Source organism: Engraulis encrasicolus, chromosome 1, assembly GCF_034702125.1.
Source record: "Engraulis encrasicolus isolate BLACKSEA-1 chromosome 1, IST_EnEncr_1.0, whole genome shotgun sequence".
NCBI lineage: Eukaryota > Metazoa > Chordata > Actinopteri > Clupeiformes > Engraulidae > Engraulis > Engraulis encrasicolus.
Window position 1 is genome coordinate 28,967,808 of NC_085857.1, and position 16,344 is coordinate 28,984,151.

Consider the following 16,344-nt stretch of genomic DNA (forward strand, 5'->3'; position numbering starts at 1 on the left):
GCGAATTGTCCAATACATACTCACTTTTCATTGCACCATACTCAAAAATAGGATAGGCTTACATAGGCCTAACTGTAGGTATAGGCCTACTTTGAAGGCCTACCCTACGTACTGTGATTATATTTATTTGCATACCCACAACACAAGGCTATTGTCATATTTTCCCCGTCTCATCAAGTGATGTGCATAGATCTCCCAATTCAAAATCAAATGATCAATTTTTCGTAATGAGATTGCATGATTCATAGTCGCTCAAACATCGCACAATGAAACATAACATCAGTGACTTATCCAGGATAATGTGTTTATTTAGTTTATCAGTCAGTATTATTTTAAACTATGCCATAGGCCTATAGCGCATGACAAACACCAACACCCTCCTGAGTTTCTTTGCAGCATTTTATTCCTTTCATTCCCCCAATATTTCCCTATTTTGGCCTGGAATGGAGTGAACATGAATCAACAAAACATTTAAAGGTACACTGTGCAAGATTTTTAGTTGTTTATTTTCAGAATTCATGCGACCCAGTCACTAATGTTACATTTTTCATGAATCCTTACCACCACTATCAAGTTCTAAGTATTCATTATGACTGGAAAAATTGCACTTTTCATACATGAAAAGGAGGATCTTCTCCATGGTCCGCCATTTTGAATTTCCAGAAATAGCCATTTTTAGCTACAAAAAAGACTGTACTTGGGCCATACTAGAAAATATTAGCTAATTACTGAGTAAACTTTCATGAAAAGATCAAATTTGGCAATAGGCAGCCCAGTTTCAATGAACAGCATAGTTGCAGTACCTTTTTTGACCATTTCCTGCACAGTGTTCCTTTAAGTAATATTTTAACTAACTGGCATAAACACAACTGATGAAACATAAATAGAACAAAAAAAACCCAACATTAGCCTACTTACAGATTTTGACAGCAAGTTGTTATGATTCAGTGGAAGCAGACTTCAGTATGAAGTAGCGTGAAGAACATCAATGTAATCAATGTGTAATAAACTAAACATGTTCATATCAATAATGGCTAATGGTATGCCAAGATCTCATTTTGATGGTTACTTATTGTTGATGTGGTGTGAATATGAATCCATATTAACAGTTAACATCAAGTCCGTTGAAAAAAGCTTCCACACTGCGCAGAAATGCGCCGCCATGAACGCGGCCACTGTCTCTTGATGCTATTTACACCTTAGGAACTGTCATGTGAAGCCAGAGTGGATTTTAACCTCTGCCGACATGCACATAGTTGACACTTGTGAAATTCAATATTGTGCATTAACAAATATCAAGCAATACATTTTATATTTAGGTCTCAGGTCATTAATTCACCTTGCATCTCCACTACTAGACTTCATGTGTCTCTTGCTGCTTCATCCACCTACCCATTTACTGGGATTCAATTGTATTTACACCTTGTGAACAGTTGTGTGATTTCAAGGCCCGAGCTGATTTAAAACTCTGCCCACACTGCTGACACGTGTGGGACTGCTCCATGTTGTGCTCTTTTTTCTGGTGTGTCCACAGGCCCTCTGGGTAGGAGAACTTTGCCTCACAGACAGTGCACTTGTAGGGTTTCTCTCCAGTGTGAACTATATGGTGTCTCCTTAGAGATGATGACCGAGCAAAGGTCTTTCCGCAGAGGGAGCAAACATGTGGCCGTTCCCCTGTGTGTCGAATTTGGTGTTTTTGGAGAGTGGACAAGCAAGCGAAACGCATCTCGCAGTAGGAGCACTTGTGGGGTCTCTCTCCCGTGTGACTCAAGGTGTGGGTTTTCAGATGCTGTTTAGTCCTGAATGTTTTGAGGCACTGCAGGCATGGAAAAGGTTTCTCGTCCGTGTGTGTTTTCTTGTGACTGTCGAGGCTATCCCGAAGCCTGAAAGTTTTTCCACAAAGTGAACACAGATAGGGCTTTTCGCCGGTGTGAGTCGTGATATGACTTGTGAGTAGCGTTTTGGTCCTGAAAGCTTTGTGGCAGTGCGTACAAGAAAACGGTTTCGTTCCCGAGTGTACCGACTCATGAGCTTGAAGGCAAGATTTCGTTTTGAACCTCGACCCACACAACTGACACAAGAAAGGCTTCTCGTCAGAGTGGCTTATTTTATGCGCTTTCAGTGCCTGGATAGTGCAGAAGGTCTTGGTGCACTGAGTACAAGAGTGAGGTTTTTCTCCCGTATGTCGTCTGAGGTGTATCCTTAATTTGGATGGCTGTGAGAAGGCTTTGGGGCAAAGTGAGCACTTGTACGGTCTTTCCTTTGTATGGACTTTCTGATGCTGTAGTAAGCCACTTGGATGGCTGAATGTTTTTCCACACTCAGCACAGGCATGCGGCCGTTCTCCCGTGTGTAGCATTTTGTGAAACTTGAGATTTGACCGACCAGAAATTATTTTCCCGCACACGTCACATTCGCAGGGTTTCCTTATATATGCTTTTTTGTGCCTTTTGCGCTTGAGCGAATTGGTCCGTGGGGGTTTTGTTTCAGCTTCAGTAGCAGATGACATTTCTTCTTCATCTGAGAAGCTGGATCCTCCTGAATGAAAAAAAACACACAGGGTAGAAAATAACTACTAGTGTTTCATTTATCCAGGTCATTTTTAACAACAGTTTTTTCTTACAAGCAGCGGGGCGGTTCAAAATCTGATGAAGTTTAACTTATGATTTGAACGTGTCTTTGTGGAAGAGAGGAAATGTCTTTGAACCTCTAATTCAGAGGTGGGAAACCTTTTTCATTTGAGGGGCCACTTGAAATTCCTCCAAGGGCCGTACTATGTAATATCTAAGATTCCCGGGGGCGGATAAAGCGGCCTGAAGGGCCATAAACAGCCCTCTAGACATAGGTTCCCCACCCCTGCTCTATTTTTTTTTAAATTGAAGTCATTTTACTGTAACTACCAGGATTTTACATTGGCATCTGTGAACAAGCCAAATGCTGGTAAATATGGCTTGTGTCACTAGCCACTTTAGCAGATACAGTTTATTCTTGGCAATGACATGCAGCATTTCAGTAGATTTTATTTCGTTGTTTGTCCCTGTTGTGCATCAATTGATAGTAGATAGATTCAAATAGCATACTCATTGTTTAATTGTCTGATTTAATTTTTTCATGTGGGAAGCAGGGCTGATGACAGATTTGGCTGTGCCTGGGAGTGAGTCATCGTGGCCCCTTACCAGGCACCATCCAGCCACAGGGAAATTGTTATGGTCACTGAAAGACATAACTACCATAGTACTACACACCACTATGGCAGTGCACAGGGCCTTTAGTAATACATTACGTCTTGGTCATTGTCATTCTGGTACAAGCTGATTTGTAACAGGGATAGTGTCTTACGGGGTTAAAGCTAGCAAATATTGGTTTATTATTAAGTAAATATTCATTAAAAGATCAAATTTAGTAATAGGCAGCACAGTTTCAATGAACAACCTAGTTGCAATACCCACTCTGGCCACCATGCTACACAGTGTGCACATTTAGGCATAGACTGTCATGGTAAAAAAGCGAGATAACCACAATCACAAGTTTGGATAGTGGGTCAATGAAATATTTTTGGTTCAACCACAGCTATTGCCAATACATAAATTAGTAATTAATGTACAGCAATAAATATACTTATTTGATAATCCACTAAAAACAATTTAAAAAATCCATACAATAGTGGCATTCGCTGTAGTTTCACTAACTGATGTGTGCTACTAGTAAAATGCCATTGACCCTAGTATAAAGTCAGAATGGCCAGTCACTCTGGGAAAACCACAAGCCACAGTTGTCAGTGAGTGAAAACGGTAATGGCAACTAGTGAATTACGTACTATTACTGCTCACAGCAATATCACAACTAGAATTTGTATGATTTCATTTCCCCTGCATGTGCACTTACTTGCACTTTCTGGGTCATAATCAACGTCGTCATCATTATCATCATCACTCTCATCCTCATCATAACGTAGGGAGTCATCATCATCATCATCATCATCGACATCACCCTCATCACTGATGATCACCGGCACAGGGTCCTGTGAGGCAAAATCCTGGTGCTTATGTGACATTCCTGCATCTGAGGAACCAGACTCACTGGGACGACAGTCTGATGGAACAGTTCCCGTGGCTTCACATGGTTCTGCATGTACCTTTTACCAAACAGAAAGGTTAGGAGTTACTAGTGGTGTGGATTGGCACTGCCCTCACGATCCGATTCGATCACGATTCGGGAGGTAGCGATTCGATTCGATTCGATTCTATGCGATCCGATTCAATTCTACTATGCATTGCAATGCATTACATTTCTACTGAAAGCAAAGCAAATGTTTAATCAATCATGATGAGGCAATACAAGTAGTCAGATTCTGAGCAACAATTTATTGGCTGTTTAATTTAACATTCATTTGCTCCCGAAAAATATCCATGGAAGTAATTTACTGTAAGTAATTAAGAATTTTGCCGGATCGATTCTGGAACTTGCCGGATCGATTCTGGATCGTCCATGCGAGATGAGATGAGATGATATGTTTTTATTCAATATCATAGCAGGTGAAGGAGACATACAGCGAATGTTTGATTTATATTGATATTGAAAAGGAGAAAGCCCTTAAAAGCTGCACGAAGCTGCTTAACAGTAGGGAAACCCAAGGAAAAGGAAAACACAGGAATAACCACAAAATAAAACAAAACAATACACACAAAACAAAAAGTCCCTTCCAAACCCCACCCAACCCCAACCCATGAGACCACAGGAGAAATCATGTACATGGTGTTTTTGTGAAATCATTGTGGCTTACTAAATATCTATAGTGAATCTAGTGGGTATATGTGAGTAATAATTTTCGTTTGAGTGTTTTTTTTTTAAACTTTCAAGGAGCTGCATTTTTTTAAGCTCTTGATCAAGCTGGTTCCATATTTGGAAGCCTCTACATGATATGCTATGGCTGGTACTTTTTAGTTTTCTTTTTTTTCAACAGAAAAGATTTCTGTCTCTTGTGTTATGTCTGTGGAGGGGATTGCAGATAGGTATCAGTTTTTGTAAGCAGGCATTTGATGGTTTGACGACTTGAAAAATGGTGCAGGCATTGAGAAATATATTAAGGTCCTCAAGCTTTAGGACATTTGCAGACTGGAATAGAGGACCTGATGGGTGTCTGTAGTGTGTCCAGAAAATGATGCGGATGACCTTCTTTTGTAGAGATTTTAATTTCTGTATATAAGTAGGAAATGTATTGCGCCGCATTGGATGGCATCACCAGATCGATTATTGTTGACACCACTAGGAGTTACTAGTAATTATTGCTTATTTCACCAGTTCGCCCTTGAGTGCTTGGTGTACAGTGAGCATGTTTGTCATATAGTGGCTAGCCTGGGCAGTTTGGGTAGGAGGTGGAGAAATTCCAGAGCTTCCGTGCCAGACACGTGGATGGGTAGGAGGGACTAAATCTCTGAAAGTGGGAGCAGGAAATGACAGCTGGCTTCCTCCCAAACTACAGCTATAAAAACACTACAAAGACTTTACACTGTAAGTTCCACTATGAGCTACTCAAGCAGAATGGACACCTGTGCTCTGGTTGCATGCTGGGTTTTAATCATGTAGGAGACTTCTTGTCTTCTGAATGTGAGTAAGAAACAGGTAGTTGTTGTTGCTGTCATTGTTGATATTACTCATAGTAGGTAGCCTACCGGTCTAGTGATGTCATTTGCTCTTCCAGATTGACATTGCTGGTCTTTCTGTCCAATTACATAGTCACGATACTTCCTGTAGAGGGAGTCACAAAAACAGCAGCAGGTGGAATGTTGGGACACACTGACAACAGCCTATTAATCGACTAAAATGTGTACTTGGCCAATTTCACAATGACAAGGCCCCCCATGTGCCAGTAGATACCAGCCAAGGCCCACCTTATGTACCAGCACTACATGGGCCATGCCGCACTATTTATTTCTGTGCACCCTCTTTCAAAACCAGTCTATAGTCTCCTTTCCATAGGGTTCTGCGTTCTGGTGCGGGCTTTACAAATATTCATGAGAGTCGGCGGGGGGCTAACGGTACTGGTTTGGCCCGCGTTTCCATCTAGCAGAGTTCGGTACAGTAGCCTAGGTACAGTTGAGCAGTCGCAGTCGCCCTGAGTGGGCACGTGAGTAATGACCAGGCTTTCACGCCATGGTAAATAACACAGGAAAATGAGTCCTCCTCCAAACGATACCAGTTACTCATTACCCATTAGTCTTGTGATTGCAGGTAATTGGATATTGAGGTTGGACTGTATTTTAGCCGTGGTAACTGTATAGCCTACTATAATTCCCTCCGTTGCATATTGCCAAAGTGCTTTTGCAATTCGGAAGCAAATAGGCTACTTGGATAGCAGACATTCCGTCATCCAAAACGACTTTCAGTGAGATGTTTACCATAGCCTACTTCCACAGCGTGAACACTTCTAATGGGCTCTGTCCTCTTGTTGATGTTTACCATACTTTCACAGCGTGCACACTTATAATGTAATGCGCTCTGTCCTCTTGTCGGCATATTCAGTTTTGGTCGCCCCGTTTCCCTTCTGTTGCAGCGCATCCAATTGAGTTATCAAACTACTTCCAATCCATTGCAGTTTTCATGCTCTTTTGCCATACTTATTAAAAGCATAAAGACAGTCGTGATTTGTAGAGGCTCGCGAATGAGGAAGCAATCCGTAAACCACACGGCCGGAAAAAAATACCTAAAGTTTATTAACACAGAACAAAAGCAACCTATCCTACGGAGACCTCGCGTATGAAAAGATGTGCAATGAAAAGGAATGAATTTAATGCTAGCCAACAGATTAGTGTGCATTGTGAATACTTTTTTGCATGGTGCGTGTTCATAGCCTACTGTATTTCTCCCGTGAAAGCGCGAGGAGGCATGGAGCTTCATGAAAAAAGCAACATTTTTTGTTTGTTTGTTTTTCAATCGGTCGATGAATGCCAGCAGCACAAAAATAATTCCTTGACAACTCCTTGGCCAGACTGGAGTTCCTTTAGAAAACATGATAATTGCTTGACCAATTTCCTAGTCTACTGAAAAACTGCCGACAGAAAAGCGATGTTGATTTTTAAAGTGCGTGGGTGGGGATAGGTGTTTGCACATGCCGGTAAATCCTAACACAGGCAACATGTAGCCTAGTGGAACTCAGCTCCGCACGCCTCGAACCACGTCTTTCGCGATTCTATAATCGCCCCTGTTTGAGCCCTGTTTGAGCTGATGATGGGTGTGTATGGGTGGAGTAAATGCAAAAAGAAAACGAAACCACGCCCCAGCAGTGCGCAGCCCCGTTCTAACAGGGCTAGTCGAAAAGGGGCTTCTGTCTGTGTGTCAGTATCCCACTGAGATGAGATTAGAGATGCAGAGATTATATTGTAATGCAGTTGTTTATGTCGGTATAAATGAAGTATAAAACTAGAAGCACTCAGAGAGCACAGACCTCCGCCAAGGAAACTGCTTGATACATTTCACTATGTTACACCCTAAGTCTTTCTGCCTTGTTTTTGTGGAGTTCTCGCAATTCAATTTCTGATCGCTAGGGGCCGTCTAGATGGTGAAAAATCTTTTGAAAAGTCCAGGTTCCGGTTCATGATCCAGATCACCACCAGAATTTAATCCCTTGTTCCTTAGGTCATTACTAACAATTCCACAAAGTTTCGTCCAAATCAGTTTATTCGGTTTTTTTTAGTTATCCTGCAGACAGAATCTTTAAAAAGTCCTGGTTTCCGGTTCGTGATCCGGATCACCACCAGAATTTAAATCACTTGTTCCTTGGGTCATCATCAGCAAACCCCACAAAGTTTCGTCCAAATCTGTTGATTGGTTTTTGAGTTATGCTGCTGACAGACAGACAAACAAACAGACAGACGGACAAACCAACGCGACCGAAAACATTGCCTCCTTGGCGGAGGTAACTATTTATTTTGTTTTACTACAGGCTACTTCCAATTTACTGCAGACCCTACAGTACCCCCTCGCTGCCCTAAAGGGGTTCCTGGCACCCATTTTGAAAACCACTGAACTAGTCTAGCTGCTTCATACAAGATCACCCACAAAAGGACAGCAAGACCAATTACAACGGCACACTGAACAAACATGGTCTCACTGTGAATGGTGGAGGAAGGACCTTAATAGATTTGATGGTAGATGGTGGATGTAGAGAGGATTGTGGGTCTGTACTGACCGTCTGTGCTGCTCCAGCTGTTGCTGCAGTGTCTGCACTTCATCCCTCAGTGCTCTGATCACCTGTTGGGGGAAGATGAGAAGGACCGGAATTCAGGACTGCCGCTCAGAATAACTAAAGTATGTGAACGCTGGCTGTTCAATTCTGGCCAAGGCAATTTCCCATCATTCATTCTATGAAATAAGTATCCTGGCTACAAATTAGCCATTTAAATGGGTGATTGAGGCTTAGGTTGCACATGCAGATATTTGTAAAAATAATAATAATAATAATGATTTGTTTGATTTATATAATCTGCTTGATTTATAAAATCAATTTACATATTTTAATCCCGTTCACAGGGCATGTGGATCAGCATGTGTGACAGGTGTTTTCAGGGTTTAAAAATGACCAGTTTTAGGGAGCTAGAACTCTGTTTACATGCGTAAACAGAAGGGCCAAAAGGATGCGCTTACAAAAATATCCATATGCGTGTAAAGAGGATCTAAATCCAGAGGGCTATACCGAGAAGCGGGTTCACCAGTAAACCATGGTTTGATGTAGAGGTAAGCTTAAACCATCTCATGGAGGAGCAGGGAGGCTTCATTTTTTTAACTAAATGATGCCTACAGGTCCATCTGTTGTCAGTTTTACCACGTCCTGTAGATTAACTAAACCTGGTTTATATATCGAGTTCTTGGTAAGGCCTATACCCGAATGATGGTCTATGAATGCTGTAGTCTCGTGTATATAAAATACTTACACTCTGATGTGTCAGAAAAAACCCTGATTGCAACAGAAATAGATAAATAAATAAAGAAACAAACCTGACAGAATTCCACTACACACAATTAATTACATTCATGCATTATCAAAATTCGTATCTGATAGCCAGCTATCCCAACTTCCTTTGCATTTCTACTGCTCATCACTTGTGACTACCATCGACTACTGATTGCAGTAATTTAATGCTTAAGCAGGAATTTCGTGGTCAAATTACAATGCAATATTTTTGCAGTTTCATACACCCTGCTGCTTGCACTGCCAAAAACTGCAGGCTTGTTGTTTTATGCAGAGTATAAACAGAGCACACCGCAGATAGTGTAGATTTAATTGTATTATTTGCTGTCACATACCCAATTTCAAATTAGAACGGCACCGGCTACTCCCATTTCAAAATATGAACAGTGTATCAAAAAAGCAAATGTATCACGCTCAACAAAGCAAAGCCTCACACCTTGTTCGCCTCAGTGAGTTTGTTGTCCTTCTCCTCAAGTCTCTTCTGGAGATCTGATACCTGTAATCTCAGAGTCTGGCACATCTCTGTTTCATAATCCCGTGACAGCTGCAAATCTTCTTGCTGTAACTTTATTTGTAAGGCGTTACATTCCGGATCCTGAAAGAAAATTATGCCGTCAGTCTCGAAAGAGATCACAGTTTTCTGAGAAAGCTGCTGTAGGCCTATAGAGTGTACGAGCTGTGTATGCTACATGTCCGAAAGTAGGCTATGACAGATTAGCCATGAAGCATACGGTGACGTGACGACATAGATATTTCCAAAGTTATGGCAGATAATGTAAGCTACAGTGAAAAAAAACACAAACTTACCATGCTCGCTGTCACAACCTATCCCGATATCAAAGCTGTTTTCGGGAGTGTGTCAAACCCCTTCCTTTTGAGATTCTTCTTCTATTAAAGCCAACGTTTGTCAGTCTTGTTAATCTGAGAGACAGGCCGATTTCTGTTTTCCCACACGAATGCAACATTTCAACACATAAATTATCATGCAGCAAGTATGTCTGGCTGCGGACTGAAGCGCCATATCCCTCTCTATATCCCTGTCGGCCATCTTGGCCCAGGCATCCCATCCATGTCCCTGTCGGCCATCTTGGCCCAGGCAGTCAATGCAATCATGTTGTACGGTTCAAAAAAACATACCCCTGTCGGCCATCTCGACTAAGAATCGTTAAAACTACCATGGGACATTTATTGATGCTTTTAACTGACGGGTATTGTATTGCAGAATTTTAAGAGTCTGTTAAAATCCACTAATCAGCAAAATAGGCCTACTTAAACATTAATATTTTACTTTTTTTGTTTAAATCATGACAAGTTTAGTGTACACAAGTCCTACAATGTACAGTCATTAAAATTCACGGCAAAGAACCTTAATTAATGAGTATTATTGTTGCACTTACCTTTGATTAATCACATAGGCTGTATGTTAAACAAAGATAACCCAAATATAAACATAAAATGCATCTTTCTTTGATTTAAACTTGTCATGATAAAAAGGCCGCCCAAACATCCACAACTCCCGATAGGCCTACTTCTAGCAGATATTACTGTTTAAAGACTTAGCCAAATGGAAAAGACAAGGGAAGGCCAAAGTAGCCTATGTTTTCAATTGGTTCAATTTAATCAAATTTGTTTATTAGACAAACACAGCTTCAAATCCACCGAAGACGGACCAGGACAATCAAACAAAATCAACACAAAAATAAACTTTTAATTAAAATATGAATAATTACATATGTGCAGACATTTAACTATGTGCACTCTCAGCCTCTGAAGCATCTTATTTGTTAAGATAAAAATGCCACCCAAACACAATACTAAATGAAAATAATTGAAGTATAAACGTGTACATAAATAAAACATTTACTACACATTTCCAGGAGTGGCTGCTATTCTGATATCATCCAGGAAGACCGTAATGGTGAGATTATAAAATAACATTTTCTCAACTGGAGTTGTGTTGGAGTGTGTGGGAGAGTCAAAGGAAATGTTGGGAGTGTGTGTGTGCGTGTGTGTGTTTGTTTGTGTATGAGTGTTAGCCATTATAAATTGAATACAAATCCACAGGCTCAACTAGCTTATTAGGTACTTATCTAAACACTGTTGCACTGAAATGCTGACAATATTTTGATAATAACAATTAATTCGCCTCCCATCTTTGTTTCAGTTGGCCAAGTGGTTGCTTACCGCAACACCACTACGTGTACGCAAGTTCATTGCACTGCCAGACACAGACCTTGATACCAAAACTTTAGGGAATGTGTGACTGTTAGGGTGGGCACACGTTGCCAGTACGGCTAGGTGTGTCCTTGCACTCCTTCGAGAAGTCCTCCATGTCCTCTTGTATTTCGAAGTCGAACACAAAGGGCTCCATGTCCACCTCCACTTCTCTACCCGTCCTTTTAACCCTTATTGGTCAGCAGTCACTGCACAGCCTGGTGGAGGTCCGTCAACAGCAGGAGCTCATTCTAAAACAAAACAATTCAGGAATCATGTGTGAATTGTAAAAACATACTGTGTCTCAGAGGGCACACTTGTGGACCTCAGGCACTAGGTTTCAGTGTGTATGGCAGATTGCAGGGACCTCAAACTCAGGCCCGGGGGGCAAATCTGGCCCGCTCAGTCCTTTTATTCGGCCCACAAGGTCATTTCAAATGTGCATTACAGTTGGCCCAAACACCATTAATGTATAGTATGAACATGAAATTTGGTGTCACAGGAATATAAGTGGGTACAGGCCAATGGAACAGTTCACACTAATATGCAGCACAATATGTGCAGTAGTGGAATGCATTGCCACTGCCCTTACAATTCGATTACGATTCAGGAGGGTAAAGTTTCGTTTCAAATCGATTCAGTCTGATTCTATGATGCATTGTAATGCATTACATTTCTACTGAAAGCAACGCACATTTTTATCGGTTATGAGGCAGTACAAGCACTGAACAACATTTTATTGGCTGCTCTGTGTCCTGTAATTCTCCAGTTTTCAATGCTTTGAAGTGCTTTAATTTAATGTAAAGTTCATTTACTCCAGAAATGCCCACGGAAGTAATTGAAACATTAAAAAATATGCTGCATCAATTTGAGCATTTGCTGAATAGATTATTGAATTGGCCTGCCCCGCTTTGCCTAATCGATTATTGTTGACATTACTAATGTGCAGGCACATTTGAAATGTCATATATGGGTAAAGAGTGTGTGTGAAATTTAAGTGCATACACACCGAATTTGGCCCTCAGGCAATTTGAGTTTGACACCCCTGGCATATTGGTTATGCATTGAAACATTGTTCTCGAAGTGTATAAGTGCGCCATCTGAGACACAGCGATACTGTATAACACGTCACACTCAACACACACACCACCTGGCCGCTAAACAAGCACACCAAGTTGTATTAAAATGTGTTGGTTGGGCCCCAAAGTGTCCCATTTCACGTGAAATTACCCAAAAACCATTATATTTTCTTTAAAATCACTTGAATGATTGTGGGTTGCACTCATGAAATATCAACTCATCTCTGTTTATGCTAATGGATATATTCTGCCATTGAGTTAGATATGTAATGTTTACCTTTAACCTCTTTCTTCTGAATATAATTAGGTAACATTTTTCAGGTGTTACTGCTTAAATCTTACATGACTGGTATGCATACTTTTTCAATACATTGATCACTTGGTTGCATTACTCCTTCATACTATGCAAATGCTGCAACTGATCACCTTGATCTTGTGATTGTTTTGTGTGAGGGCTGGGCAGAGTGGCAGGCTGGCTGTGGAGAGAGGATTAAAAAAAGAGAGAAAAAGTTAAAGACGCGATGGAAATGTCCAATCATCATTGTGACACAGCACACATTGAAATGGCATTAATGCTGCAGCCCAGTTGGTGCCTCAGGGGAGCATTGCAGCAGAATGGTACCATGAACAGGGTGGGAAATGGGGAGAATAATAATTGTTAATAATCATCCTCTCCAATTTGGCAGGTTGGGAATAGAACTGACAACATTCAGGGTACAAATCTGACTCTAACTTACCCATGACTATTTATCCTTTAGTCCAAGTAATTAAAGGACCAGTTTAGTCAATTTCAACATGCAGTTGTAATGCCCACACTACCCTGGAGGACTTGTCAGTACCTGAGGTTTTTTTTCTTCTTCATTGAAACGTCAAATAAGAAACACTACACACCTGGTCAGGCGCAAAAAGCACATCAGTGGGATTCGCAAGGCACTCTCGTCTAGTCCTGAAAAGGCAATGATACAAGAAAAGTATACAAGAAAATGCTTAAGACATACTCCAACAACAGTATATGTGCAGTAGTGGAATGCATTGGCACTACCCTTACAATTCGATTACGATTCAGGAGGTAACATTTCATTTCAAATCGATTCAGTCCGATTGTACGATGCATTACAATGCATTACATTTCTACTGAAAGCAACGCACATTTTTATCCGTCATGAGGCAGTACAAGCAGTCAGACACTGAACAACATTTTATTGGCTGCTGTGTGTCCTGCAATCCTCCAGTTTGCAATGCTTTGAAGTGCTTTAAATTAATGTAAAGTTAATTTACTCCGGAAATGCCCACGGAAGTAATTGAAACATTACAAAATATGCTGCATCAATTTGGGCATTTTCCCAATCGATTATTGTTGACATCACTAATGTGCAGGCACATTTGTAATGTCATATATGGGTAAAGAAGATGTATGAAATCGAAGTGCATACACACCGAATTTGGCCCTCAGGCAATGACTTTGACACCCCTGGCACCCCATATTGGTTATGCACTGAAACATTGTGCTCAAGGTGCATAGGTGCGCCATCTGAGACACAGCGATACTGTATAACACGTCACACTGAATTACTATTAATAAGTATAAGGGCCAAATGGAGTTTGGTATGCATACTTTTTCAATACATTGATCACTTGGTTGCATTACTCCCTCATACTATGCAAATGCTGCAACTGATCACCTTGATCTTGTGATGTATTTGGGTGAGGGCTGGGAAGGGTGGCAGGCTGGCTGCGGAGAGAGGATTAGAAAAAGAGAGAAAAAAATGTAAAGACACGATGGAAAAGTCCAATCGTCATTATGACACCGCACACATTGAAATGACATTAATGCTGCAGCCCAGTTGGTGCCCAAGGGGAGCATTGCAGCAGAATGGTACCATGCGCATGGTGGGGAATGGGGAGAGCACTTGTTAATAATCACCCTCTCCAATTTAGCTGTTAATCGAACTGACAACACTCAGGGTACAAATCTGACTCTAACTTACCCATGACTGTTTATCCTTTAGTCTAAGTAATTAAGAATTAAATAATCTTATTTGTGGTTAGGATGTGCATGGGGTTAAGAAAGAATGACATATATTTTATTTTATGGGTAAGCCCATCTTATTCAGGTGTTAGTCTCACACCAGAAGTGTGGACTGGATATGTTATGGGAATATACATGTTGTGCAGTTGGGTGGCATCTTTAGCATGGTAGTCATTTCACTTCATACATAAATAAATACATGCAGAATATAAAATAAAATAATTACCAGACAGTCTTACAAAGTTCCTCCACTGTATTACCAGGCAATGAATGAGGAATAATCATGTCAAGCCTCACTGCAGTGGTTTCTGTAAATAAATGTGTTAATAGATTTATACTGTGATGACAAGAAAATACTAGGAATGATAGGTTTGACATGACAACCTAAGACCAGGTTAGGCAGCATAAGCAAGGTTCTCTCATCACGTTTAAACGAGTGTCTCACATCACGAAAGAGTGAAGCTAGCCCTTCTCCCTCCCAGCGTGTTTATCAGATGGTGTATTTTTCATTTCATGCACTCTCGTCTACTCCTGAAAAAGCAATGATCCAAGGAAACGCTTGGACATACTCCAACAACAGTCAACAAAAAACGGAGCCACAAGTTGCTAATCAGCTTAGCTACCTCTTTAGCACTCTGTACAAATATGCATGACGGTTCTGTTGTATTAACGTGTCCGCATTATTAGTGCCCATATACTAAAAATGATCGAAAAACAGCCATTAGTGTTGATATGTGACATTTAAAGCACCGTTGAATGGCTATGATTTGTCGTTCACCCATGAGCTAGCTAGATTATTTAGCTTTCAAGGCCGACTTTCACTAGTTCTAATTCAAGTGCAATTGAGAACGACAGTTACCGACGATTAAACTATAATCTGCCCTTAACAAGTTTATCAGTCCCCAGCAGGTTGTTGTGCACCACGTACCAATAAATATCATAAAGTTTGTCAACTTACATGTCTTCACGTTCTCACAAGACGCCTTCTTTGAAATTTCTTCTCCAAACTCAAACTGATGGTTTTGCTGAGTAAGCATTCTTCAGATTTCTAGAGTGATTTACTTACTTTTTACGTGCCTAAAGATACGTTTAACAGCCAAAACAAGTTATTTATGTATACATTTTACAACCCCCTAGTCCCTATGTCTTTTTTCTGTAAAAATGTACTAATGCACCGGCGGCCGTGGTAATGTGACTATGGCCGACAGGGATATGAGCGCGGGCCGCGGGGGAGAGGGAGGAGGGGGGAGAGAGATATCCCGCTGCAGTCCGCAGCGAGACCCTACTCTCATGCAGAGAGCTGGAATGGCGAAGAAGCCAATGTAAATAAATAGTTGCTAGCTAACGGCGAATGCATTAACAACTGCTGCCCTCGTGCGGTTTGGGGACATTGGCCTACTCGATGGACTATTTTTGGTTGCACTTCAGGCAATTTGCATAGTTGGCAAATATATTGTTATGGTAATACTACAAGTTAGTGAATAGGCAAAGAAACTTGAATCTTAAAAAAACAAACAAACAAACAAAAAACATTTTATGCAATATTTTATTTTTCTTCTGTCAACATCAGTAATCAACTGAGAAAGTTTCATGTTGATATCTATGATTTAATTTTTCTAGTAGTAGTGTTTCCTTAACAACACATTTACTAATTATACAAACTGGCAACCAAGCTAAATCCCATTAATTTTGCCAACGGATAACATTTCTGCACTAAAACTAGGGTACTCATCAACATTTCTGGGTTCAACATAGGGGCCTATGGGGATCACTACTCGGCTAGGGCTTCCGCATCCATCAGTCTTTTGTAGCAAATGACAAACAAGTATGCTACATACAATCATTCATGTTCAAGCATTATGATTTACTCAAAAAACAGCATCTGTTTTTGGATAAAATGGCTGGTGTAACAATGGGTCTACACATAGCCAATTCAGTGTAGGCCTATTTTCATCTTCTTACACACTGCCCTACCACAAAAAATAAAGTGAACACCAAACCCAAAGCAATTCCCCTCCAGGTGAATCATACTTCTGTGATATCAGCTTGTCCAG

At 40.8% G+C, this 16,344-nt stretch overlaps 1 protein-coding gene and 1 long non-coding RNA gene across 2 annotated transcripts; both read right to left on the minus strand.

Moving 5' to 3' along the window:
• Positions 1–279: 279 nt before the first annotated feature.
• On the minus strand, positions 280–9,951 carry LOC134459351 (gastrula zinc finger protein XlCGF57.1-like). Its single transcript, XM_063211714.1, has 6 exons — positions 9,776–9,951; positions 9,405–9,563; positions 8,189–8,250; positions 5,673–5,748; positions 3,886–4,135; positions 280–2,538 (listed from the first exon to the last, which is right to left on the minus strand). Exons 1-6 carry the CDS (start codon positions 9,776–9,778, stop codon positions 1,397–1,399), a joined length of 1,692 nt encoding a protein of 563 aa, XP_063067784.1. The 5' UTR covers positions 9,779–9,951; the 3' UTR covers positions 280–1,396.
• A 1,337-nt stretch (positions 9,952–11,288) lies between these two features.
• LOC134459430 (uncharacterized) lies at positions 11,289–15,524 on the minus strand. The gene is made up of 6 exons (XR_010036853.1): positions 15,249–15,524; positions 14,517–14,598; positions 13,944–13,993; positions 13,153–13,207; positions 12,688–12,737; positions 11,289–11,433 (listed from the first exon to the last, which is right to left on the minus strand). It is a non-coding gene; the product is annotated as an uncharacterized LOC134459430 (long non-coding RNA).
• Positions 15,525–16,344: the final 820 nt, after the last annotated feature.